This window comes from Paroedura picta, chromosome 4, assembly GCF_049243985.1.
Source record: "Paroedura picta isolate Pp20150507F chromosome 4, Ppicta_v3.0, whole genome shotgun sequence".
Classification (NCBI taxonomy): Eukaryota; Metazoa; Chordata; class Lepidosauria; order Squamata; family Gekkonidae; genus Paroedura; species Paroedura picta.
In genome coordinates this window covers 137,379,816-137,406,920 of record NC_135372.1, presented here as the reverse complement: position 1 = coordinate 137,406,920, position 27,105 = coordinate 137,379,816, and the positions used below count along the sequence as shown (strand labels likewise).

Sequence of the window (27,105 nt, the reverse complement as noted above, 5' to 3'; positions counted from 1 at the left end):
AGCCTCAGAGAGTGCAGGGGGAGGGGGAGGGGGTGGGGGAGCAAGGAGAGACATGGTCCTGAATCTCCTCTTATAAGTATCAGCTTCAGTCTAGGAGCCAACTACAAGTCAGCGCCATAATCATCGGACCGCTGTGGCTACCCGGGCCCTCAGAACAAATTGCCCCGGATGCTTTGAAACCCGCTGTCCTTCCGGGACTGGCGAATGCAATCAGAAAGACCTCGGCCGCCTTTCCGACAGCTGCCGCTTGGCCGCGGTCCTGGCCGAACAGCCGTTGAGCTCCTTTTTGCTTTCCGCAACAGGAAATCGGACTCACAGATGGTCGTGGACCTGCAGCAGAGCACGGAGAGCGTCAACGTGACCATGAACTGTCCCCGGGAACGGCAGCCGCAGCAGATGAGGGCCTCGGAGAGGAAGGGCAAATGGAAGCCCAAGGTGACGGAAGCCTTCTCTTGGCTCGGTGGTCATTCGGCCCTTGGCAAAAGCGGGCGCCCCTCCTTCCCCCCCAGGAATGTTTCGTTGGGGGTTGAAACGGAGTCCAGATAAAGAAACGCCGTTGGTTTCTAGTGGAAATACACCCAAAAGCAAATGAAACCAAAAGGCAAAAAGTGGTGTCTTCTTGAAATGTATTAAATGCAGTGCTAGGTTATTTAGAGCCTCTTGTGGCGCAGAGTGGTAAGGCAGCCGACATGCTGTCTGAAGCTGTCTGCCCATGAGGCTGGGAGTTCGATCCCAGCAGCCGGCTCAAGGTTGACTCAGCCTTCCATCCTTCTGAGGTCGGTAAAATGAGTACCCAGCTTGCTTGCTGGGGGGTAAATGGTCATGACTGGGGAAGGCACTGGCAAACCACCCCGTATTGAGTCTGCCATGAAAACGCTGGAGGGCGTCACCCCAAGGGTCAGACATGACCCGGTCCTTGCACAGGGGATACCTTTACCTTTAGGTTATTTAAATGTTTTTTGCCACCAGAATGGGATTCCAGGTATTCAATCTCGCTTTCTGTTTCTTCTCCAGTGGTTGCCATTATGGCCTTAAGATAAAGATTTAATATCACCAGTATTTAATTTCAATTATAAAGATGAAGCATATCACCTTGGCAATAGCTCTTCAGTAAAGGGGTCACTTCTTCAATTGAAATTCTGGTTGCAAAAACATTCAAATAACCAAGGATTGCATTTTAAAAATTTCAAGACGACACCACTTTTTGCCGATTGGTTTCATTTGCTTTCGGGGGTTGAAAAAGAGCAAGTTTCACAGGGACAGGAAAGATGGAAGATGGCATTATGCAGAAGGACCCTCAGAGGTGGGCAGAGTAACTGGTGCCCGTTCCCTTCTGGGTCCCATGCTGCCTCTCTTGTCCCGAGAAGAAAAGACCGGCTTCAGGCGTTATTTATAAATAAAATTGAAGACAATACTTTTGATGTATTTTTAATTGGCAAAGTCAGAACAGATTCTGGATAAATAATATCCTATTTTCAAAGTTTTCTGTTTCCTCCGTGACCACACTCAATGTATACTTGTATTGTATCCAGTGTCTCTTGACTGACAGCCTTGTGTTGATTCTTGTAGTATTCCTGGGCACACTGCTCAGTTAGTACTTAAGGGATGTTTGGGAAAGTAACTCTGAGAGGATGTAACTCAGAGACATTGAAGAAGAAGAGTTGGTTCTTATATGCCGCTTTTCTCTACCCGAAGGAGGCTCAAAGCGGCTTACAGTCGCCTTCCCTTTCCTCTCCCCACAACAGACACCCTGTGAGGTGGGTGAGGCTGAGAGAGCCCTGATATTACTGAAGAAGAAGAAGAGTTGGTTCTTAGATGCCGCTTTTCTCTACCCGAAGGAGGCTCAAAGCGGCTTATAGTCGCCTTCCCTTTCCTCTCCCCACAACAGACACCCTGTGAGGGAGGGAAGGCTGAGAGAGCCTTGAGATTACTGAAGAAGAAGAAGAGTTGGTTCTTATATGCCACTTTTCTCTACCTGAAGGAGGCTCAAAGCGGCTTACAGTCGCCTTCCCATTCCTCTCCCCACAACAGACACCCTGTGGGGTGGGTGAGGCTGAGAGAGCCCTGATATTACTGCTTGGTCAGAACAGCTTTATCAGTGCCATGGTGAGCCCAAGGTCACCCAGCTGGCTGCATGTGGGGGAGTGCAGAATCAAACTCAGCTCGCCAGATTTGAAGTCCACACTCCTAACCACTACACCAAACTTGCTCTCTGGAACAAGGAAGCTGAGTATATCTTGAGGCGTAGTCACTGATTAAGGAGCTTGGGGCAACTTGAGGTGTGCGAATGGGGCAATGTGCACCTTTCCGTCTGCAGCATTTTTGCACAGGAACCCTTTGACAATTCCAGGGGTTATCCTGGCCTGATAGGGAAGGGAGATTCGCCTTTTCTCAGAAGATCCTCAGAAATGGAACAATATCCACGATGTGAGTTGAGAAGGGGGTAGGGGCTCAGTAGTGGAGCAGCTCCTTGGCATGCAGATGGTCCCAAGTTCAATCCCCAGCATCTCCAGTCAAGAAAGGACCAGGCAGGAGGTGATGTGAAAAGCCAGGTTGGATTCTGTAGATTTTTGGTGGGGGGGGATAACTTGGGCGGGAGTTCCTGCATTCTGCAGGGGGTCGGACTAGATGACCCTGGAGGTCCCTTCCAATTCCATGATTCTACAAAAGACCCTCTTCCTAGAGATCAGCTGCCCACCTGAGCAGACAATACTAGCTTTGATGGACTGGGGCTCTAATTCAGTAAAAAGCATCTTCTTGTGTTCGGGTACATTCCCCTTGTCGCTGACCTTGAAATTACAGCTGGTGCAAAACGCAGCTGCTAGGTCTTCTTGGAGGGCCCATCCAGCCTATGCTGAGGCAGCTGCAGTTGGCTTCCGGATCAGGTTCAACCTTTTGGTACTTACCTTTAAGGCCATCCACTTATCTGAGGGACCACTTGTCTTCTCATGCCCCTTGTAGGGCTTTTCATTCTGCAAGTAGGCAATTGCGGGTTGCCCCTGGCCCCCAGGAGGTGTGCTTGGCCTTTTTGGTCTTGGCCCCTGGGGGAAGGAGCTACCGAATGAGCTTCCTGTTTGGTTTAGGCCGGGCTAGGAAGATCTGCTCCTTCCCGATGCCTGCTCCCACCCTTGTGGCTGAACTCTGGTTATGGGGGTCAGGGGTGGGATTGGTCTAGTGGGTTCTCCTTTTGTGTGTCGTACCACCATCTTGGGGTTTTATTTGGATATTTTATTGTTTTATGGGGTTTTAGATTCATGTAAACCGCCACAGAGCCTCTTGTGGCGCAGAGTGGTAAGACAGCTGTCTGAAAGCTCTGCCCATGGGGCTGAGAGTTCAATCCCAGCAGCCGGCTCAAGGTTGACTCAGCCTTCCATCCTTCCGAGGTCGGTAAAAGGAGTACCCAGCTTGCTTGCTGGGGGGTAAACGGTAATGACTGGGGAAGGCACTGGCAAACCACCCCGTATTGAGTCTGCCATGAAAACGCTAGAGGGCGTCACCCCAAGGGTCAGACATGACTCGGTGCTTGCACAGGGGATACCTTTACCTTTTTTAAACCGCTACCAGCCAGTTGTTCCGGGAGTGGCGGTCCAAAAATTTGAAAATGAATGAATGAAAGAACGAACGAACACCAACATCTTCTGTGTGGGTCCCTGTTGGCGAAGGGAGGTGTTTGTAGCTTTGTATGAGCTGCTTGGTGGGAGAGGCTGGGGGCTCCTATTTCATAGAACCATAGAGTTGGAAGGGGCCATACAGGCCATCTAGTCCAACCCCCTGCTCAACGCAGAATCAGCCCTAAGCATCCTAAAGCATCCAAGAAAAGTGTGTATCCAACCTTTGCTTAAAGACTGCCAGTGTTCATGTTTTGAATCTCTGGCCATCAGAAAGTCCCATGGTCATGCTGCTTGTGCTCTCGGTTTCCTGAATCTTGCACAGACTTCCTTCCCTCTGTGAAAGAGAGAGAGAGAGAGAGAGAGAGAGAGAGAGAGAGGTCTGGCCTGTTTCCCCACAGGTGCTGAGCCCAGCTGTGCTGAAAGATGAGACCTGCCAACTCCCCAAGCACCCCAAAGCCATTAAAGGTTCCTTCCAGTTTGGTGGATCTTCAGTGAGCCGATGGGAATTCGATGACATTCCAGCCACATTCCAAGAGAGGTATAAATTTCAGATTAAGACAACGCATGCCGTCCCTGCTCCTTTCTCATTAATCTCTTCCTCATTTGCCAAAGTGGGAAGGACCAGCCAGTAAGTGACATTTGGGGCTTTTAAAGTGTTTTTTTTTTAATGTTTTATGTGTTTCAACCTCTGCCTGAGATCCGGGACAGCTGCTGTGAGTCTGAGCAGATGGAGTTAGTTGGAGGCAGCTTGAAGCCTTAATGTGATTTTCTCTCCCAGCTTTTCATTCCTATGCTTAAGGCAGCAGCTAAACAAATTCAGAAAGGTCTCCTTCCATGGCAAGTTGCAGGATGTCTCAATGGTCTCCCTAACCCTCCTCCTCCAGGTTCCATTTCTCCATGGAGGTCCGGCTGAACACCTCCAACGGCCTGCTCTTCTACATGGCCAGCGAGTCCCAAAGCTCCTTCTTCTCCCTTTTCGTCTCTGGTGGCCGCCTGGTGCTCTTGACCAGCGTTGGTGGGGACAAGTTAAGGCTCCGGAGCAAGGACAAGTTCCGGGATGGAAGGTGGCACACGGTAAGGGAGGGGAAGGAGCCCCATGTCCACATGCCGTGGGTCAGGAGGAGATCTCAGGGAGGCCCGGTGTTTTAGTGCAGTTATCTGGCTGGCCTCAACCTGGTGGAAGAGCTCCGTCTGCAAGCCTTGCAGAATTAAGGAAATGGGAACTGTCTCTGGAGGCTTGCTTGTGGGGGCAATTGTGCTCACTGTACAAATGGCAGAGGAGCTCTACCAATGTGGGACAGCCGAGTAATCAAGAGTGCAACCAGGAGCCTTGGTTGTCCAGGGCCTGTCACGACCGTGCTTCTCCTGACTTCTAGCTCTTGCACTTGGCAGGTCTTCTTCAGCAACGACAGAGGCAAAGTTCAGCTCGTCGTTGATGGGCTGAGAGCGCAGGAGAAGTTGTTGAGCACTGCGGGAGACTTCCAGATCTCCGGCCCTTTTTACATCGGTGGGGCACCTTTGGAGAAAGCCAAAGCTCATATCCCGGTAAGGAATCGTCATCTGTAGCAGCTTTTGTACTAGTGCAGAGAAAACTCTTGGGTAGGCAGGTAGTTTTGAGTTCTTCTTCAGAATCCAGCCTGGCCTGGAGGAAATTCACCCACCATCCCACAGTGGTGATCAGCAATTTCCTGGGTATGCCAGGAAGGGCCACAAGAGACTAACCCTGGCACATCCCTATCTGCCCACCCACTCACAATTGGCCTAAGTTCACAAGACCAACATTTCTGTCAGATGGTAATCCAGCCTCTGCTCAAAAACTTCCAAAGGATGAGAACCCACCACCTCCCAAGGAAGCCTGTTCCACTAAGGAACCGCTCTTTCGGGAACTTCTGGATTTTTAGCCAAAAAATCTTTTGAATTAATTCCAACCCATTGGTTCTGGTCTGACTTTCTGGGACAACAGAAAACAACTGTGCTCCATCTTCTCTATGACAGCCCTTCAAGTATTTGAAGATGGCTCTCAGATCCCCTCTCAGTCGCTTCCTCTCCAGGCTAAACAGACCAAGATCCCCCAACCTTTCCTCCTACGTCTTGGTCTCCAAACCCCTCACCATCTTCGTAGCCCTGCTTTGGATATGCAGCAGTTTCTCTACATCTTTCAACTAGGGTGCCCAAAACTGAACACAGTACCCCAAGTGAGGTCTTGCCAGAGTGGAGTAAAGCAGTAACATCACCTCACATGATCTGGACCTTCTTCTTTTTTTAATACAGCCCAAAACCCCATTTGCCTTTTTAGTGACTGAGTCACACTGCTGACTCATGTTCAGTGTCTGGTCTACTAAGACTCCCCCCCCCCCCCCAAGATCCTTTTCACACGTACTACTGCCAAGACAAGTCTCACCCATCCTATAGTGATGCATATGATTTTTTCCTACCTAAATGAAGAACTTTACATTTATCACTATCAACATTCCTTTTATTCATTTCAGCCCAGTTTTCTAGCCTGTCAGGATCATCCTGTACCCCGATTTTGTCTTCTGGTGTGTTTGCTCCCCCTCCAAGTTTATATCAAATAACTCCTTATGCTTTTCAGCGTAGGTAAATAACCTGAAAGCAAATGCTTGTGGGAATCTACAGATCCATTGTTCTTACTCCCTTATTGTTTTATTGATGATTTATTACGGGATTTATATTCCGCTTTATCTTTGGGAATTCCATGCAAGAGGTTGCCAATTACATAACATCACAGGGCTCAGCATGAAACCCAGGTCCTCAAAGGGCACAAGGTGGCATCCTGAGCCGTATGGAGAATAGGCTTTACATTTAAAAAATAAACTGTGAATTTATTATTATTTCATGTTCTTCCAAGTGACATATGTACACATTGTTTAGATATGTATTCATATAGAGTCACTGAAGAAGACATTCAAAAACGAGTGAATCTGCCCATGGGCTAGTTTCGACTGTTCTTTACTTCGTTTCAATAAATTGTGTCATCATCAGCTGGCTTGCTCTTCCTTCGGTTGCTAAAAGTCTTCAGATGCCAACCCCGGCTTCTTCTTTCCACAGGACGCTTCTGCTACCAGCTTTATCGGCTGCCTCAGGCACGTGAAGTTGGACCGGAAGCCCCTGGATCCCCCCTCCCGGGTGTTTGGTGTGACCCCTTGTTACGTGGGGACTTTGGAAAGCGGCATCTTTTTCTCCGCGGAGGGAGGCTACATAACCCTAGGTAGAGTTCGGAGCGTCTTCCCTGAGGCCTCTGTCCCCCCTCCCGTTTCCCAGGCCCCCTTGGCTCTGTTGACCCTCTCGCTTTTTCTATCCCAGATGGATACGTGTCCATCGGGCAGGACTTTGAGCTGATGCTGGAAATACGCCCACGAAGTGCGTCAGGTCTGATCTTTCACATTGGCACAAGACCGACCAACTACCTCAGGCTGTACGCAGACAGTCGACAGGTAAAAGCTGGCGTGGGGAGAGACACACCTGGGAACTTCTTCCTATAGACTCCCTTGTGGGGTCCCTCAGGGTGTGGTCCTCTCCCCCACATTATTCAACATCTTTATGCGCCCTCTGGCCCAGCTGGTACGGAGTTTTGGACTGGGTTGCCACCAGTACGCTGATGACACCCAGCTCTATCTCCTCATGGACAGCCGCCCGGACTCCCCCCCGGAACCATTCGCCAGATGTTTGGAAGCAGTGACAGAATGGTTCGAGCAGAGTCGCCTGAAACTCAACCCCTCCAAGACGGAGGTCCTGTGGCTGGGACGTAGGGGGCAGGACCAGGAAGCGCGCTTACCCACCCTGGCAGGGACGCAACTCACCATCACGTCCCAGGCCAGGAACTTGGGTGTGGCCATTGATGCCTCCCTGACTTTGGAGGCGCAGGTCAAAAAAGTAGCGGGCCAGGCGTTTTTCCACCTTCGCCAGGCCCGACTATTAGCGCCCTATCTGTCCCCCGAACACTTAGCCACAGTGATCCATGCAACGGTCACCTCCAGAATAGATTTCTGTAACTCGCTCTACACGGGCCTTCCCTTGTCCTTGATCCGGAAACTTCAGCTAGTGCAAAACGCAGCTGCTAGGGTCCTTACTGGCACATCTTGGAGGGCCCACATCCAGCCAGTGCTGAGGCAGCTGCACTGGTTGCCAATTCCTGCCCGGATCCGGTTCAAGGTTCTGGTTCTAACCTTCAAGGCTTTACGCGAGTTGGGACCCACATACCTGAGGGACCGCCTATCGCCCTATGCCCCTCGCAGGGCCTTGCGCTCTGCAGGTGAAAACCTGTTGGTCGTTCCCGGCCCTAGGGAAGCATGCCTGGCCTCGACCAGGGCCAGGGCCTTTTCGGTCCTGGCCCCGACCTGGTGGAATGAGCTCCCGGGAGAGCTGCGGGCCCTGCGGGATCTTTCAACATTCCGCAGGGCCTGCAAGACGGAGCTCTTCCGCCAGGTTTATGGTTGAGGCCGGGGCTGATAATAGATCTATGCCTCCCCCGGGGACTCGGGTTCTGGACCCGAAGCAAAACATCATCAGGACCTCCTCTCCACCCGCTAGTAGTGGGAGGGAGGGGGGGGGAGTTGAGCTGCCATTCTTGCCATGCCGGCAATATTGGCAATGTTATTATTGTTTTATGGGGTTTTAATGGGGAATTGCGATATTGTTACCCGCCACGAGCCACAAGGGAGTGGCGGGCTATAAATATAATAATAATAATAACAACAACAACAACAACAACAACAATAACAATAATAATAATAAATATGGAAAACAAGCAATGACAATATGGGTGCCACCTCCAGGAATTCAGCGGCCACTTTAGCCTTGTCTGTTCCACTGTAATAATCCCTGGCATGTAGATTCTACCCAGTAGGTTCAGTTTCATGTGAATTGGTTTATCCAGAGGAGTGATCTTTCCACAATTCATCTCCTCAGCTCATTCATCAGAGATCCCTCCGAGGCAGGCTTTCTCATCCAGGGTCTCATGAAACCCTGGGGTTTCTTGATGGTCCTGGAAGAGTTTCCCAAATGGGTGGGAGGTAATTTATATGGCCACGTTGCCCTGCTCCCCCCTCCCAAAATGGCCACGGATGGGCCCGGAGGGGCTGGGAAGGGGTGGGGACCCTGGTGGGTGCCTACATAGCTCTGCTTCCCAACCATATTCTGTCATTTCTGAAGTTTCTCAAAGCCTGAAGAATGTTTCAGGGTTTTCTCAATGGTAAAAAGTCGAGAAAGGTTGCTCTGATGAGATGATTAGACCATTAGGGAACCAGATTTAGGAAACCTTTGCATAATTTCTGCCCCAGCAGGAAAATGGGGCAGTGGGGTGGGGAGAAAGGGGCTGCTCTGGCTGATCTTCTTAATGGGGATTTCTTAATAAACCTCATAGCAATAGGTTGCATCTTGGGTCCTTTTCCTTCTGCTGGAGAAGCCTTCAGGACAGCCCCTTGTGCCAAGGAGCAGTTCCTTCCGTCAGAGGAAAGGACCGCCATTTGTAGGACCTGGAGCGTGGAAGGCCACCAGACGAACTGGCCTGCATTTCAAGGGGGTTCAGGGACCACCTCCGCTGTCCAATCCTGAACGGGATTCTCTGAACCTTTTTTGAACCCACTAGGTCACTCTGGTTGCAAACACTGGTGCTGGGGAATTCTCCACCGCCGTGGCCCATCCTTTGCTCTGTGACGGCCAGTGGCACACAATTGCAGGTAGGTTTCTGGGAAGGAACTGGATGCCATTACTCGGGGTCATTTTGCAAGGCATAACTCCCATGGGGGGGGGCTTTGAGCCATTTGGCCCTCCAGGAGAGGAGAGGCTGCTGGTATCATACATGCAAGGGAAGCTCTCAGGTGCTGGCCTTGTCCTTGTCCCACAGTTGAGACCAGAATGGGGTGGAGGGAGGGGGAGTGTTCTGCACCCTTAGAGAAAAGGCAGAAGAACAACAAATGGCTACAGGCTGTGTTATGAACTCCCAAGTCGCCCTGGCCAAGAGACGGACTCATACACTAGCCTGCTGCAGGGGAGCAAGACCTACTCCCTGCGTTGCAGAACTGCAGTCTGCCCAGCACCTCCTTATGATCAAGGATCATTGTCGGGAAGGGTTCCTTCAGCCACAATTTTCACATTTCTTTTATCTGTTTATCCAGCATTCCAGAGCAGCTCTGTAGGAGCTCTGCTTGGGAGAAAGGTGAATTTGTGAAAGAGAGAGGATGTGGTTAGTGTTCAGAGTCAGGCTTGGGAAGACCCAGGTTCCCGGCCCTGATTACGGTGAATCCCAGCCAGTGACCTTGGAAGGCCTCGGGATGAAGCCTTTTGAAAGCTCTAGAAAGAACCAGATTTGGCCACGGGAGAGAGACGCGGCTCCTCAAGCACCCCCTGTGCTTCCTTTCCCAGTTATCAAGAGCAACAGCGTGATCCAGGTCGATGTGGATACAGAGGGAAATTACACGGTGGGCGCCAACCAGGTTCTCCCTACGGCCGTCAAAGAGAATCTCTACCTCGGTGGAATGCCAGGTGAGCAGGGGTAGCAGGAGTGACTGTAACCACTTCCAGCATCCTTACGGAATAGCCGTCTCCCTAGCGGCATTCCCAGCAAGCTGCGTTCACTGGGAGAAGTTCCAAAGAAGAGATCCAGTCGAGTCCAAGAAGCGAAAATTTAAAAAGGCTTGATAAGCATTGTTCAATTTTCGCATTCACTGGGAAGGCAGAGGCGAAGGGAACGGGCTCTGCAGGGAAAGCAGAAGGTACCTCCTTGTTCAGCCCTCCCGCCGGGGCATTGCATTTGAAAATAATTCATGCTGCAGCAAAGCTGGAGGAAAGTTGTAAATAATACAGGCTTAAGTGTGGAGGGCAAAACCCTAGGATCCTCTCCACCCCAGCCTCCTTGCAGCTCAGCTTGCTTGGTGTTGAAGCAAATGAGTTGGAGGACCCCCCCAAGGGGACTGGGCTCCAGCTTGATAGAAGCTGTGGAATTTCGGGAAGCTTGGGAGGGTGGGGTGGTGGACTTGTCTTCCAGTACCAAACTGGGCTAAGGCTTCTTAATTAGCAGAACTTTACTTTGGAGTTTTCAATCCAGAATTGGTCGCACTTCACAGCTGCTTGTCTCGATCTCCTTCCCTGGCCTGGGAGTCCAGTTGTTTTAGGAATAGGGCTTTTTAAGAGCTGTGGCCATTCCCACCCCCTAATCCAGTAGGGCAGGGGTAGTCAACCTGTGGTCCTCCAGATGTTCATGGACTTCAATTCCCATGAGCCCCTGCCAGCTCATGGGAATTGTAGTCCATGAACATCTGGAGGACCACAGGTTGACTACCCCTGCAGTAGGGGACATATACAAATCTGTTGCATTAATTTTATCCAGCGCGGTGTAATGGCAAAGAGAGCTCCTGCCGAGCCAGGTTTGATTCCCCGCTCCTCCACTCGCACCCAGCTGGGAGACCAGGGGGCCCATCACAGTCCTGATGGTGTCCTTCTCCCGGAACCGTTCCCAGCCCCACTTCCCTCACAGGGTGTCTGTTGTGGGGAGAGGGAAGGGAAGGCGAATGGAAGCCACTTTGAGACTCCTTCGGGTAGAGGAAAGCAACATATAAAAACCAACTCTTATCCCCATCCTCCTTTCTCCCTTATCCAGAAGCAGCCACCAGGGGCGGTCCTGCTTTGCCTGTGCCTTCTTACATCGGCTGCATGAAGAACCTGGTGATAAACCAGAACCCCGTCAACCTGCCTCAGACTGGCACCACCAGGGGCTCGGTAGGGCTGAGAGGTTGCCCGGTGATGTAAAAACCAATCCCTGCACACCAGCACCGGCAGAATGAAAAAAACTCTGCACCGTTCTCCAGGAGGCCCCTGGATTTCCTTTGCCGTCTCTGCTGTGCACACAAGTGGGCCCGTCGCAGTCCTGAAGAGACGGGAAGTTTCCTGGTTTTCAGACGCATTTTCCCTACGTGCCAGCAGGAAGATATTCTGAGGAGCGCAGGGGCTTGTGTTGCTGAAACAAGAAGGGCTCAGCTGTGAAATCTTCTGTCAGTAGCCGCCTGGCCTCTTTGCGCCTCTTGGCTTCTCCCTACCCACCCCGGAGTGCATTGTTGCTGGTAACAGCTGCCAGAAGCCTAACAGGTCAAGGAGAATGACGTTCAGGTCGTTCAATGGACCGTTAAAAACAGTGCACTGGGCAAAAGTTGCATTGGGTGACGTGGCAGTTTGCTGCCCATTAAAAATAACCAGGCACGTAGGGGGGAGATGGCAAAGTAGAGGAATATTCCCCCAAACTCATTGCAGTGAGCTTGGAAAGCTTTATACATTCCTTAGAAAAACTCCCAGTCTGTTCTGAAGGACAGAAATCACAAAGGTCTCCTTCTCCAGGCAAGGAAGAAGGCTCACCGGCTTCGGCTTTTTGTCCCATTTAATATCCGGCTCTGGTTCAACACCCCCAAATCCACTCACTAACTTACACAGCCCTCTCAACGTATATGGTTCACTCGTGCACTTAGACATGTCCTTAACTATATTTGTGTGTGTGTATATATCTCTCTCCTCACATGGGACAAGATATTGGTTCTGAATTGAACTGTATAACTTATCAATATACTGGGTTTTTTTTTTTTTAAGATAATTCTGGGGTAAATATTGTAAAATGGGCATTTACCAAGTCTGGTTTTCCTTCAGCCATGTAATTATTGTGTTTTTAAACTGAATTAAGGGATGTAATCTGTAAATCACTGGTACATACTTTTGATTCAAATAAAAATTTTATGGTCTATACTTTGTACAAACGGGCGGAAGTGTGAGGTTATTTGGTGCAGGGTACAAGAGGAACGAGGGACCCTGAAATACAGCTTCAAGGCTGCAAAAATCTATGTTGTTGTTGTTGTTAGGTGCGAAGTTGTGTCCGACCCATCGCGGCCCCCTGGACAATGATCCTCCAGGCCTTCCTGTCCTCTACCATTCCCCGGAGTCCATTTAAGTTTGCACCTGCTGCTTCAGGGACTCCATCCAGCCACCTCATTCTCTGTCGTGCCCTTCTTCTTTGCCCTCAATCGCTCCCAGAATTAGGCTCTTCTCCAGGGAGTCCTTCCTTCTCAGGAGGTGGCCAAAGTATCCCCTTCAAGGATCACCGCCTTGCCGTAGCAAGGGGGCTTGCGTAGCTCAGTGAAGCTAGGAGCTATGCCGTGCAGGGCCACCCAAGACGGGCAGGTCATAGCTGAGAGCTCTGACAAAAGGTGATCCACTGGAGAAGGAAATGGCAAACCACTCCAGTATCTTTGCCATGAAAACCCAATGGACAGGTTCAAAAGGCAAAAATCTAATTAAACTAGAGATAAGGTTTGAAGCATTTCACTTACTGAAAATTCAGACTTTAGAAAAGACTTCACAGGAAAGTCTAGAGCAGGGTTGCTCAAACTGTGGCTCCAGATGTCTGGACTACAATTCCCATGAGCCCCTGTTGGGTGGACAGCCACCCCTGCCTAGAGGCTTCTTTTAGGGCTACAAAATACCCATCCGGAGGGGGAAAACCAAAAGGAAAACAGACATTTGGCAGGGAGATCCTTTACTAGTAGAGTGAATACATCAGGTCAGCTACCGATCCTACTTACTGCACTTTAAGTTAATACCCAGGAGTACCCCTGAGCCACCGACAGTAAGAAACCTAATCTAAACTCATGTCTTCCTCTTCATCCTTCTTGTCCTTTGATTCTCCTTCGGTTTGGTCAGACGCGACATTGTTCTGCATTGCTTTGGCAAAGGCCTCCACATCTGAAAAGGGAACGAAAACAAAATGCTACGTCAAAGCCACAGGGGACAGCCAGGAGCAGCTTTCTGCGTGCTGTTTTTTTAAACAACCCAGCCAACCAAGCATGCAGCGGTTATAGCAACAAAAAAAACAGAACCGGGAAAGAGGGAGGGATACCAAGGCAGGTGGTGTGCAGTTGGAACCTGATCCAAGGTGGAATTTAAGGGGAAGTGAAAGGCTAGCTAGGATTTGTTTCTATGTAATCTGCATGAAGAAGAAGAAGAAGAGTCGGTTCTTATATGCCGCTTTTCCCTACCCGAAGGAGGCTCAAAGCGGCTTACAGTCGCCTTCCCTTTCCTCTCCCTACAACAGACACCCTGTGAGGGAGGGGAGGCTGAGAGAGCCCTGAGATTACTGAAGAAGAAGGTTGGTTCTTATATGCCACTTTTCTCTACCCGAGGGAGTCTCAAAGCGGCTTACAATTGCCTTCCCTTTCCTCTCCCCACAACAGACCCCCTGTGAGGGAGGTGAGGCTGAGAGAGCCCTGATATTCCTGCTCGGTCAGTGCCACGGTGAGCCCAAGGTCACCCAGCTGGTTGCATGTAGGGGATCGCAGAATCGAACCCGGCATGCCAGGTTAGAAGTCCGCACTCCTAACCACTACACCAAGCTGGCTCTCTGAACACAATGACTGCTACGGGGTTCACACATACACACGGCAGCAGCAAGATACTTTATACGTCCAGTTTGCAAAACACTTCCCCACCCTGGAGCAGATGCCCCAGAGACAAATGACTTCCTCTGCTCAGAATTACCACATTCTCCCATATTTTTGGGATGGGGGTTCTTCAGTCTCGGGGGGCTGCTGTAAAGGCCAATCGTAGCTCGGTCCTGAACAAGGGGAGCTGATGAAGGAGAGCCAGCAGGCGGTGAGCAGGGGTGGCCAAGATGTGGCTCTGCAGAAGTCTGTGGGGCTACAATCACCATGAGCCCCTGCCTGCGCCATGGAAATCGTAGTCCACAGACCTCTGGAGAGCCATAGTTTGGCCACTAGCGGGTCAGACCAGACCAAAAGCCAGGCCCAAATCTCCACTCTGCGAGGAAGCTTGTGGGGCAACCATGAGCCAACCCTCACCCCCCCCCCAGCCTCATGCAGCTGTAACCAGGACAAGGAGGACAAGATTTAAAATGGGTAGTCAAACTGCGGCCTTCCAGATGTCCATGAACTACAATTCCCAGAAGCCCCTGCCAGCATTTGCTGGCAGGGGCTTCTGGGAATTGTAGTTCATGGACATCTGGAGGGCCGCAGTTTGACTACCCCTGATTTAAAACATTCAAGAGCATTGTCACTTACCCTCATTTCTACAGAATGACACATTATTCAGTATGCTCAAATGCCAGGAATTCAGATGTCCCCCTGCCCTAACTAGGAGGAATGAGGCACCTGGCTTTTATTTCTATTCCTCCCATTTTGGCGCCTCTTGAAATCACACCAATGTACTGGCAAGCAAGCTCCACTGTTTCCCCAAGGCATCCTCAGAGGGGCTCCAAAAACTTACCGCCTTTGTTTGCGGCATCCACGGCCTCTGCTGGCAAGCCGAACTGACTCATGAGGGGTCCCAGCTGCCCGGAGGCCAAGGCAGCGCTGAACATGCTCAACGCCTGTGGAAAGACAAGTCGGGTCAGGGTCTGGCTCTCCTTGCAAGAGAAATGCCACTCTGCCCCCCTCCCTCCGCCCATCCAAACACCTGTCTGGACAGCTTGTCCGAAGAGGCAAAATCTCAGCTGGTTCAAGCAAACGAGTGGCATTCTGACAGAGCCGCTTTCCCCCTTCTGTGTGCCAAATTCAAAGCGAGCTCCCTGCCAGCTGGATCTGGACATCTGCCCTTGAGGAGCTTGCTGCTCCCACTTCCTCGTGGACCCAGCTGTGCACTGCTGGCCATGCCCCAAAAAGGCTTGGGTGGAAATTACCACTCAGAGAATCCTAGAGTTGCAAGGGACCTCCAGGGTCATCTAGTCCAACCCCCTGCAGAATGCAGGAAACTCACAACTCCCTGCCCATCACAGTGACCCCGATTCCATGCCCAGATGAGGCCTGCCCCACTCAAAAGCAGGGGACGCCCCACATAGTGACCCGTGGCATTCACTGACACTTTTTCTGGTGTCCTGGTGTGGGACCAGGTGGGGATTTTGTCCAGTGGGGCTGATGACTGAGTACTGGAGTTTTGATTGGGTCTGCAGATTCTTGAACATGTTTTGAACCCAGCACAGTGGTGTTTCCCTGTGTGACTGAAGGGAAGTGGTGGCAGGCAATTTGGGGCCAGCTCCGCCTCCTGGAGGAGCCATTTTCTGGCTGCACCCACACTGTGTCAGAATTCCACAGGTGCACACTGGCTGAAAAAGGTGCGGGACCCCTGGGTTATAGCAGTATTTGTATCCGGGGAACAAACCTCTCTAAGATAGGCGGTTTCACAGAACAGCGGCAGCCTAAAGTGATCAGGAAATCCAGGGGACCGATGCGGGTGGGCAAGCTAGTTAGCTCTGAGGATGCAAACATCTGGGGCACACCTGGGCTAACTACAGAAATGGGAGCTGCTGGTCCTCCTGGAATCCATTCACTTGGCCACAGTCCTTCAGCATGGTGCCTATGGGGACCCAGGACTATTGTAAGGCAGGGCTTGTTAAAATGAAAGGGTTCAGCACTGGAGGATCACAGCTCAGAGCGTACTTGGGCTTTCCTTAGTCATTGGTGACTCCTCTCCCCTCCGCCCTGCGGGCCTTCCTTCTCAAAAGACATGACAAGGGAATATTCCCTTTTGCTCTGCCTCTCGTTCAGGCCATGTGGAGCTGGGCTCTGTCTCTCTGGAAGCCATGTCTGGGATGGCACTCAGCCCCCTTTCTCAAAAACCCAAATACAAGTTCGAAACGTCAGTGGAATCTACGAAGTCAGCAGAGACTCACAAAATTTGGTTAGTCTTTCAGGAGCTACTGGACTCCTAGGTGTAAACTGCACTGAGTTTTTATTCCAACCCCAGGTCGATTCAGTCCCTGCCCTCTACACAGAATGCGATTTCCGTTTGGATTTGGGGCGATTTAAATTTTCTTTCTGCAGCAAGAAGGATTGATTCGGAGTGACCCTACCTTTATTGTGCGATATCTTGGAGTGCTTTTAATGCTCAATATCCAGATTGGAAAAGAAAGCTCCGTGGTAGAGAACCTCTGATAGGCTACACCTGGTCATGTGACACACTTGCCTTAAAGGAGAAGCCCCTAATTTCTCTCAACTTCTGTCGGTCCTGGATTTTTCCTCCCTCCTCTGCCTTTTTTGATCCTCTCCCCCTCCCCTCCAAGAAAAGAAAGCAGCTCCCTGCCTGGCTCCTCCCCCCTTCCCTTCAAGAAAAGAAAGAGGCTTGGCTCCCCCCCACCTTCTGAGCCTCCCTAACCACGTGCAGACTTTCCTGTTTCAATGGGGGGGGGGGGGGAGAGGAAGACCCGAGTTCAAAGCGATCTGAATTCAACAGGATTGACAATGGAATAAAGAAAGTGCAGACTCTGCCCTACTCTTTTTCTGCTGCTCCGGACTAACGTGGCCATCCATCCTGACCTTCTGGTTCACTTGCTTTCAGGCACTTTGGCAGATTGGGAGGGAGAGAGGCAAGGGAGAGCGCTGTCATAAATTAAGAGGCTGCTCTGCCCCAAGCACTCTGCTCCACATCTGAGCCCCCGCCATTCAGAGCCAAGCAGATGGCTGCCATCCCGTTTCATTTGCCCCGTAGCATCAGAAGCGTCACCTGCTGAAACTGTGGAGAGGTCAGCGTGTTCTGGATCTCCTCGGCCGTCTGTGGCAGAGATTCTCCGGAGGGAAGGTAAGGCAGCAGGCGTTCCTGGACTTCAGTGTTTGCCAGAATCGGCGCCATGATCTCAGGGGTCAGCACACTCGACAGGTCCACTGGAGGGGAAGGCAACAAGACGCTCGTTTAGGTAAGGACCAGCAGAGATGCCAAACGGGCAAAGCTTTGCCGGTTTCTGGTGCAATTCTGGCAAGCGTCAAGATGTCTCAAACGACCACAATTCTAGTTGTTCGGGCAGAAGGAAACTCCTGACTAGTACAATACGCAGTTCTGAAGCTAAAATATTTTAAGTAGTAGACGAAGAAGAGTTGGTTCTTATATGCTGCTTTTCTCTACCCGAAGGAGTCTCAAAGCGGCTTACAAACGCCTTCCCTTTCCTCTTCCCACAACAGACACCCTGTGAGGTGGGTGAAGCTGAGAGAGCCCTGAGATTACTGAAGAAGAAGAGTTGGTTCTTAAATGTTGCTTTTCTCTACCCGAAGGAGTCTAAAAGCGGTTAAAGTGGCCTTCCCTTCCTATCCCCACAACAGACACCCTGTGAGGCAGGGGAGGCTGAGAGAGCCCTGATATTACTAAAGAAGAAGAAGAGTTGGTTCTTATATGCCGCTTTACTCTACCTGAAAGAGTCTCAAAGCGGTTACAGTCGCCTTCCCATTCCTCTCCCCACAACAGACACCCTGTGAGGCAGGGGAGGCTGAGAGAGCCCTGATATCACTGCCCGGTCCGAACAGTTTTATCAGTGCCGTGATGAGCCCAAGGACACCCAGCTGGCTGCATGTGGGGGAGCGCAGATTCAAACCCAGCATGCCAGATTAGAAGTCCGCACTCCTAACCGCTACACCAAGATGTCAGAGACTGTGACACACACACGGAGCTGCAAATAAAACTGCCACTGGCTTCAGAAACAGCTTCACTCCCATGCTCAAAGAACCGAACGTTCTCCCCAGGGCAGTGGGCACAATGTTAGTGCTGTCCCCATGCGAGAAGCTGGGGTGTTAGAGGCATCAAATATTTAATCACAGCAGCCAGATGAGAGCATAAGGGCCTGCTCACTCAGACTCTTCTTCCCAGAGTCCTGCCCCCATCCAACCAGACCCCCTCCCAGCCCCCTCACTCCCACTTCCCCGTGATCTTGCTGACCTCCAGCTCCAGCTGGTACATTCATAGTTGCTAAGATGTTCTGGAGGTCACTCAGTTGGATGGGCTGGGTTGGGCTGGTCGCTGTGCTGGTTCCGTTTCCTGAGCTCGGGGCAGGACTGGGGCTGGTAGCGGAGGCAGCTGCAGGAGCGGAGGGAGCCGGCGTTACCCGTGTGGACGAAGTACTGGAAGAGGGCGTCACAGCGGTCGATTGGCTGCGAGAGCTGGAAGGGATGGACCAGAGTTCTGATTCAGCACAAGGAAGTTGCACATGACCCACAACCACACAGGCCTCAATGGAGTTCACAACTGGACAGAATCACACAATCACAGAGTTGGAAGGGGCCACACAGGCCATCTAGTCTAACCCCCTGCTCAACGCAGGATCAGCCCTAAGCATCCAAGAAAAGTGTGCTTCCAACCTTTGCTTGAAGACTGCCTGTGAGGGGGAGCTCACCACCTCCTTAGGCAGCCTATTCCACTGCTGAACTACTCTGTGAAAAATTTTTTCCTGATATCTAGCCTATATCGTTGTACTTGTAGTTTAACCCATTACTGCGTGTCCTCTCCTCTGCAGCCAACGGAAACAGCATCCTGCCCTCCTCCAAGTGACAACCTTTCAAATACTTAAAGAGGGCTATCATGTCCCCTCTCCATCTCCTTTTCTCCAGGCTGAACATTCCCAAGTCCCTCAACCTATCTTCATAGGGCTTGGTCCCTTGGCCCCAGATCATCCCCGTCGCTCTCCTCTGTACCCTTTCAGTTTTATCTACGTCCTCCTTGAAGTGACACGGCTGTGGCCTCTTAATGATGCCAACACTGATGACAGATGGACAAGGGGAGGAGAGAACCCAACTGCTTCCCAGGAACTAACATGCTGCTGAGAGGAATCCCATGTGTCAGCAGTGGACTCCCGTCTTTGTGAAGGTATCTCTTACCTTGAGGAAGAGCTGCTCGTTGGAGGGCCTCCGCTCCCCAGCAGACTAGCCAGGCCAGGACCCGTCAGAGCACCGAGCCCACCTTCCACAAAAGGGAGAGAAGCCCGTTTAGATGCTATGGCTTTCAGGAGGGGGCTTCAGGAAGCATTCCGGGCTAGACTTCTTCCCCAAGGACTACCCCAAACACAGGCGATTGTCTTACACTTTTGTAACCTCCCCAAAATTCTGTTACCAGCAAGAGCATGGGGCTTCTTGGGCCAGGATCTACTTGATCCGAGTGGCAAGGAAAAGAAGGAAGAAAACATCAAACGAATCCTGCAGGCTCAGTCAACAGTTTAATGAGGGAAACTCCTAACAGGAATGTGCCAATTTCCAACATATTAACAAACAAGTCCTAGGGAATTACCCTTGTTTCAGAGTATAATTGCCACTACATGTTCCTGAAGACGGCAAGAACACAGAACATTTGCCATTATATCTCATTTCACCCACCGATGGTTACATTCTACACTGATGAAGTTTACTGAAAAAGGGTGATTCACCAGAACTTGTTTGTTATTCTGCTGGAAATAGGCACATTCCTGTTAGGAGGTTCCCTCATTAAATGGTTCATTGAGATTGCACATATTCATCTGGTGTTTACTTGCTACATTCCATGTACTCCAGCTATTGGCTGTTAGAAAAAGAAGGAAGACAGGACCTCATTCCTTTCTGCCACCCAGCCATCCTGCCCTTATCTCAGGCAGTTTTCTTCTGCCTGCCAAACACATTCAGAACACAGCTCTCTCCCAGTAAACATCATGATATCAGACTGGATAAAGCTTCTAGTTCAAGAACTGTGTTTGACTGACTTCACCCATCTTCAAGCCATGTGCAAACAAGGATTAGGCTGCTGTCTCTGCACTGTATTTTCCAAAGCCCAAGTCACAGCCTCCCTCTCTGCCGCTGCAGAAAACACTCTTCATAGAGCTTTGTCTGAATTCAAGGTTCTCTTCCTTTACAGCAGAAGCCCCCAAATGCAAAGAGTGGGGATTTTATAGGTTGGCATCCCCCCCCCCAGATGCTAAGGAATGCAAAGGGGCAGTTGCTGGGGAAGGTACTTTGCAGCACGTTGCCTCCCCACTACCTGAGGGAACGCCTTTGCAGACCACCCTGCCAAGAAGGGAGCCACACACAGAGTATTTTCACATCAAAGAAAAGGTTTTTCCCTTTTCTTTGATGTGAAAATACTCTTAATCCACCTGTAGCATCCACAAGAGCCTCATCCCTAAGGGCCGAACTGCAGCATTCTCCTTATGCCACCAAGGCCCTGCAGCCATGTTGGTGTGTGTGTGTGGTGGGGGGGGGGGGGAATAAGAGGATCTTGTTGTATGGCATGTGCCCGAAATAGCCTGCGTGTTTTCATACAGCTCTTGGTCTGCTTATAACTCATTAATGACCAAGTGGATCCTTGGGGGAAGGACCCGACTTAGCAATCGCCACATTCCGTGAAGAATCAGGAAAAGATAAACACAGAAATACACCACAGGCACGAAAAGAAGCAGCACACGTTACCGAGTCCTCCGAGGCCCGTCGGTCCGATCAGCTGCATGAGCTGGTTGTGGCTCATGTTTCCCAGGAGGCTTTGCAAGCCACCTTCGCCTATCAACGACAAAAAAAACACAGCCACTGGTCAGCCCTCTCTCTAAAGGCAGACTATTCACATGGCTGCAATTATTTTTAAAAAGGCATAAAAGGTACACAAACAGGAAAAAAAATGATGGGGCCCTGAAGAGTCTAAAGCAGGGGTAGTCAAACTGCGGCCCTCCAGATGTCCATGGACTACAATTCCCAGGAGCCCCCTGCCAGTGTTTGCTGGCAGGGGGCTCCTGGGAATTGTAGTCCATGGACATCTGGAGGGCCGCAGTTTGACTACTCCTGGTCTAAAGGCTGCAGTATTTCAGCCTCAACATGTTTTTTATTATTATTACATATTTATTGCCCGCCATTCCCAGTGGCTCATGGCAGGTTACATTACTCTGAATAAAACCCCATTAAAACGCCAGACATAAAAACATCACCATCCAAATAAACAATGTAAAAGAGAAGAACGGCAGAAAAAAAATATTAAAAACCTATCCCTTCTCCCAGGAACACAAGCGGGAGGTGGAAAGGAGGCAGATGAAACCAAGCTGCCATACACACACTATCCTGGAGGAGAGCCAACAGATCTTTCTCGTTGCGCTGGCCTCAACCATAGACCTGGTGGAAAGCTCCGTTTTGCAGGCCCTGCGGAATGCCGAAAGCTCCAGCAGGGCCCACAGCTCTGGCACAAGACATATCTGTTCTCGCAGAACATTTTGGCACCTGACTAGTTGATTTGCACCCAAAATACCAGAACAGGCTCTCTAACAGCTAATACAAACAAAGAAGAAGAGTTGGTTTTTGTACCCCGCTTTTCCCTGCCTGAAGGAGTCTCATATCAGCTTACCATCGCCTTCCCTTGCTCTCCCAACAGACACCCAGTGAAGAAGGTGGGTGTGAGAGAACTGATTTGCGAGAACAGTTCTAACAGGACTGGGACTGGCCCAAGGTCAAACCTGGGTCTCCAGATTGGAGTCTCCTGCTCTTAACCATGACACCAAGATGGCTCTCTGGAAGGAGGGAAGTAAGAAGTGTAAGCCTGTACCTCCCAGGGCTGAGAGCTCGTGGCCTCCACTTCCGCTGCCGCCCAGAGCACCAGGCATAGGGGGGTTGTTGAGATACTCGTTCACCTTCCGGCAGTGCTCCTCGTCTTTCTCAGTCTTGGGCTCCTGGAAAGAAAGCAGATGAGACACGCCTTGTTCACTAGCCCTTTGAGAGCTACCTAGCAGACTTTGCAATTCTGCCTCCACTCCTATAGAGGGCGTCCCGGCCGAGTCTTCTGACTGGCTGGAGGATGAGGGGTGGGTGGGATTGCTCCAGGGCAGGAGTCTCCAGCCTGGGAGACACTTTTGGAGTTCTGATATGGCCTGGTGGGAACAGCCACAAAATGGCAGCCGCAGGAGGCGGAGCCAACCGCAAAATGACTGCTGCAGCTTGCCTTCAGTCACCCAGTGAAGATCTTTATGCTGTGGTGGTGGCAGTATTTCTAAAAAGTGTGCAGAGCCAGTCCGGGTGATCAGAAGACTTTCTTAGCAAAAACACAACCTGGCCTTTCTAAAAACACTCAAGAGGACAGCAGGGAAAGTTTCAATGGATGATATACTAGCCACGGACCCCACACTTGGGGACGCCTACTGTAGACCTGCTGGAGATTCCGAGAACTACCCTACATTGCTCCTAGGTTTTCCCCAGAAGTGAGACAAGGGCACAGCCGATGTTGCCAGGCATCCCCCGTCTGTCACCACAGTGCTGATAGGCAGCACAAACCGAGGAGGGTGTGTGTGTGGTTTTCCCCACACCGAATGGGCTGGCAAGCCTTGTCCTATGTGATCCACTAACTGGAGATCAAGGCCGGTCGCCAAGACACACACCTGCATCCAGAAGAAGAGCCGCTTGGAGCCAGCCTTGAATTTCAGCACGTACACACGGCCGGTGGTGCACTGAGGCACCCTCTTGAATTCACAGTCGTCCGGGAAGATAATCAAGTCCTGAAACAGAAGCAATGAATAAACACCAAGCCTACTCGCCAAGCCTGCTCACAAATCCATTACAGTGTACATGAACCGCCTTCTTGCTTTTGACATGGGATGGGCGATTTGGTTCAGATTCGCCAAGATGTACCCAAATCAATGCTGACTGGGGTACTCTTGGGACGTATTTTGAGGCGAATCACTGATCCCTATACTTTAAACTGGGTGAATCAGTGGTAACCGAATTGCAATTCACCAATTCGATCACGATTCAGCCAATTTAAACTTCTCCCCCACTACCTTTCTCAGGTGCTCTTGGCTGGGAAGACTGACACCAAACAGGTGATCTGTTACAATCAGCTTCTTGGTGCATCCCTTAAATGCATCTCCATTGTCTGGGAAGGCTGGGGGAGGCATTCTAGGCACGTGCATTGGGGGGGTTACTTTTTGGATTCAGTCAAGTCCAAATGTGCGACTGGTGATTTGGGTTTTTTGGATTCAGCCAAATCTATACAGGCCAAAGCAGATAAGTGCCATTTTTTTTTTCTGTGCACATGGCAACTTTTGACATAGGTTTCTAAGATTCCGCCTCACACACTATAAGACACAGATGGACAATTGAGGCATGCTTCCATATTCTGGATGCATCTACCTGTGGTGAAAGGCACAATCATTTAGAAGTTGTTTATCTCAACGGGAGGAAACTATGTCCACATTATCCTAAAGCATGAATGATGCAGGTCTTCTTCTTGCCCCTTTTCAGAGCTCACAGCTCAGTTTCAAGCCTTTAAATGTACAGATGAATGATGGGTGGGAAGGAACTCCATCAACCTAACAGAAATTGACCCTCTCTTTACATATGCAATCTGGCAATTTCCATTTCATCGTCTGAGGAAGCGCACATGCACACCAAAGCTCACACCTTGAATAAAACGTGGTTGGTATTAAAGGTGCTGCTGGACTCAAAACTCTGTTCTGCTACGTCAGACCAACACGGTAACTCACCTGAACCCAGACTAAAGATATGGCCTACTTACATCCTCCACGTTCCCAGAAGTCCTGTCCTTCCAGCAGAAGTGGATGAGAGAATCATCGGTCTGTTGGATGTACACCAGCCCTTTCCTCTTGTCCGGGGTAACAGTGCTGCCCTTCAGAGACATCTTTCCTGCGCGGAATTCTACCAGGTACTTGCTAGACGAGCCCCGGGAGCCGGGAACCAGGCTTGGAAATAATGCACCGGAAGACATCCTGGACAGAGACAAGGAGAGAAGCACCGTTTCCTGAAGAGCTACTTGAAGACATGCAAAGCTCTACTGAGCACAAAACCATCCTTTCAAATGTGCAAAACAGCAATGGTCAAAGGTAGCGATCCGCAACCTGTGGTCCGTCGACAAAAGGGAGGTGGGCCGCAAAGGACGCCTCCCCCCCGGCCTTTTACTTCATCCACGATCCGGCTGGTGCACATGGGACTATCTTGTTGCAGAGAAACAAGCTCAGGGTTCCCACTGATTTGTCATTGTCATGAGTTAAAATTTCCATGTAAATAAAATGTTCCTTATGTTAATTGTTGTGGTGTGTCTGTATCTTATTTTGAAGGGACGTTTAAACATTACCATAGCGACCAGAGTCAGAGAGTGTTAGGGCAGTGGGCCTCAGTAAAATTGTCAAGCGTTGAGTGGTCCCCGGTGATAAAAAGGTTGGGGACCACTGGTCAAAGGGACAGGATTTCTAAAAACAGATTAAGAATTCAAGGGGGTGGCAGGTTACAGTGGGTTGTGGTACAACGCCAAGCATAATCAGCTTGATTACAGCAGGGGAGAAATACTTAGGGGGAGAAAAATATTTATTTATTTGGCTTTTATTCCTTGAAGCTTCTCTTTGAAGACTGCCACTCTCAGGTCAGCAATGGAATGCCCTGGAAGATTAAAATGTTTTCCCATTTTGGTGACTTTTTAATGTCAGATTTATGCCCATTTATTCTTTTGGCACAGAGACTGACTTTTTTTTATCAGAGGCAGAGTATAGAAGGGCACTGTTGACACTTGATGGCATACATTACAAAATGAACAAATGAGCAAACCTGAGATGGAATGCCAGATTTTGTTAGGTAATTGTGCTGCCAAACTGAATAGGAGGGAAGAGTTGGCAAAACCTCATGCCCTCAAAATCTTCTTTGTCACTGAAGTGCTACTGGACTTGAATCCAACCCTCGTATAACAGGCCAACACAACTACCCCCCCCCCGATACTATCCAGCCAAATAAAATTAATAAAGCCTGTACAAGGACATCTTCCTATTTCCAACCACAGGTCTCCATGTTTTTTGGAGGGATAAGTCCACCAATGCAGCTCCAAGCAAGCCAGAAATTGCACAATCACCCAATAAACCTTTTCACAATAATTAGACAAGCAAGTCCAACCCTAATTCTGCATTGATCACGCTGCCTTACACGTTTCTCTAATTTGCATTTCGGATTACCATAACTGCAATGATATTCTCATTGAGTAATCCATCTCTTCCTGTAGCTGTCCCATTTTCTTAGTGCAGGAATACAATGAGACTGGATCCTACCTGAAATTACCCACCTCCCCCTGCAAACTGAGGCGTTGCCCAAAATTCTGCTCATGGCACTCTTGGGAAATGCTGGAGAGGGGAAGAGGGGAATCAGCCAAAACCTAGTGAGACTTCCTGTGAGTGCTTCCTGTGCAGTCAAAAACAACCCATGGGATCTAACACAGCACAATTAATTCCATCCTCCTGACAAAATGGGATCCACAGCCAGGAAACTGATGCAGATCATATTACAGCCTGGAAGAATTGGACTCTTCCTATGCATGTTTACTGTTGTCAGCTGCCCAAAGAACACACACACACACCAACATGACTGGCAAAAAAGCACCACAGCATCCCGAGCATTTTACTGCTAGCCTAAAAATGCCCCTCCCTAATTAGATGCACACAGTGACCTAATTTCAAATGGCAAACAATAGATGGAAACATTTTGCCTGCCACTGTTATCACGTTTCTATCAACGCTTTTAAAAACAGAATGACTCCTTGGGATAAACAAATACAGATGTAGAGAAGGAAATTTCTCTTGCTGATAAACTAACGTCTTCATAGACTTTCAGCAACTTTTTTGTTGGGGGGGTGTTTGATTAGGAATTAACGGCTCAATATTTGAAAGAGAAAAGGGACACTTCAAGGGAGCCATTTAAAGGACACTTGGCATCCACATCCTCCAGAATCAGAGCAATACCATATTACACGTTCATTCGGACAGAGCGGCCAGGGTTACTTTAACATTTGGCAATGTTAGAAGCACCGCCAACGTAGTCGATTTGAAACTGCTGAGCCACAGGTTCGAATCCAGCCCATCTGCTGACTCTCACGAGTCATATATATATTATATATATTCTCAACCTCCCCTGCCCATTTATGGATTTACGTCCTGCTGTTCTCCTTTGTGGGGACACGAAGCAGTCCCCGCCTTTACTTATATTATTATACTTATATACCGCCCTCCCCGAGGGCTTTCTCCTCACAACCACCCTGCCAGGTAGGCCAGGCGGAGCCAGGAAATGAACTATTATCAGGGAGTCCTCCCCACTTTCACCCCCTTCGGCTCCAACCGGCCTAAAATTATTTTATTTCCCCGCCTTAACCCCCCTTCCCCGTAGTATCCATGGCAACCCCCGCCGTTTACCTGCCACCTCAGTCCCCTCGCAGCCCGCTCTCCAGCCAGCCCGTCCCCTCAACCCGAATGAGGCCCGCTTCCGGTTCCCTCAAGGGACCTCCGCTTCTCGCACCGGAAGCCCGCCCTTCGGCCTTTTGCGACACTTCCGCCCTCTCCGCGCTCTCATTGGCTGGAGGCGCCTGCCGCTCAGAGCGGCCTCCCCGGCATGCACCGCGCGCTTCCTCGGGTTGTTTTCGCGGCGACTCCCTCGGCTCCCGTCTGCTGTGTCATGACGGCCGCGAAGGGGGAGGAGGGGAGGCGCGGGCTCTAGCGGCCGAGGGCGGAACTGCAGGGCGGGTTGTACCATTCGCCGCCTGGGGCGGGGAGGGAGCGAGGAGATGGGACGGCCCAGCGGGAGGCTGCCAACCTCCCGGGCATGGCTGGAGATCTCCTACGAGGACAGCTGATCTGCAGGCAACAGAGGTCCCTTTGCCGGGAGGAGGTTTGGGCTCAGGGGTGGAGCATCTTCTTGGCATGCAGAAGGATCAGTCCTCGGCATCAAAGGACCAGGTCATGCTAAAG

General features: G+C 50.4%; 2 protein-coding genes across 2 annotated transcripts in view; one reads left to right on the top strand and one right to left on the bottom strand.

Moving 5' to 3' along the window:
• The window catches only part of LAMA5 (laminin subunit alpha 5), a 232,468-nt gene extending 220,098 nt beyond the window's left edge, over window positions 1–12,370 (top strand). Inside the window, exons 72-80 of the mRNA XM_077335780.1 lie at window positions 303–435; window positions 4,010–4,149; window positions 4,496–4,685; window positions 5,004–5,156; window positions 6,681–6,840; window positions 6,936–7,066; window positions 9,220–9,310; window positions 9,996–10,115; window positions 11,230–12,370. Coding sequence (XP_077191895.1) covers window positions 303–435; window positions 4,010–4,149; window positions 4,496–4,685; window positions 5,004–5,156; window positions 6,681–6,840; window positions 6,936–7,066; window positions 9,220–9,310; window positions 9,996–10,115; window positions 11,230–11,378 — 1,267 coding nt within the window. The 3' untranslated portion in view covers window positions 11,379–12,370. The remainder of the gene's footprint in view (window positions 1–302; window positions 436–4,009; window positions 4,150–4,495; window positions 4,686–5,003; window positions 5,157–6,680; window positions 6,841–6,935; window positions 7,067–9,219; window positions 9,311–9,995; window positions 10,116–11,229) is intronic.
• A 759-nt stretch (window positions 12,371–13,129) lies between these two features.
• Window positions 13,130–26,694, bottom strand: ADRM1 (ADRM1 26S proteasome ubiquitin receptor). Its single transcript, XM_077335787.1, has 10 exons — window positions 26,554–26,694; window positions 23,886–24,096; window positions 22,750–22,866; window positions 21,924–22,047; window positions 20,810–20,896; window positions 19,256–19,337; window positions 18,321–18,541; window positions 17,121–17,278; window positions 14,889–14,991; window positions 13,130–13,352 (listed from the first exon to the last, which is right to left on the bottom strand). Exons 2-10 carry the CDS (start codon window positions 24,093–24,095, stop codon window positions 13,246–13,248), a joined length of 1,209 nt encoding a protein of 402 aa, XP_077191902.1. The 5' UTR covers window position 24,096; window positions 26,554–26,694; the 3' UTR covers window positions 13,130–13,245.
• Between the last annotated feature and the right edge of the window lie 411 nt (window positions 26,695–27,105).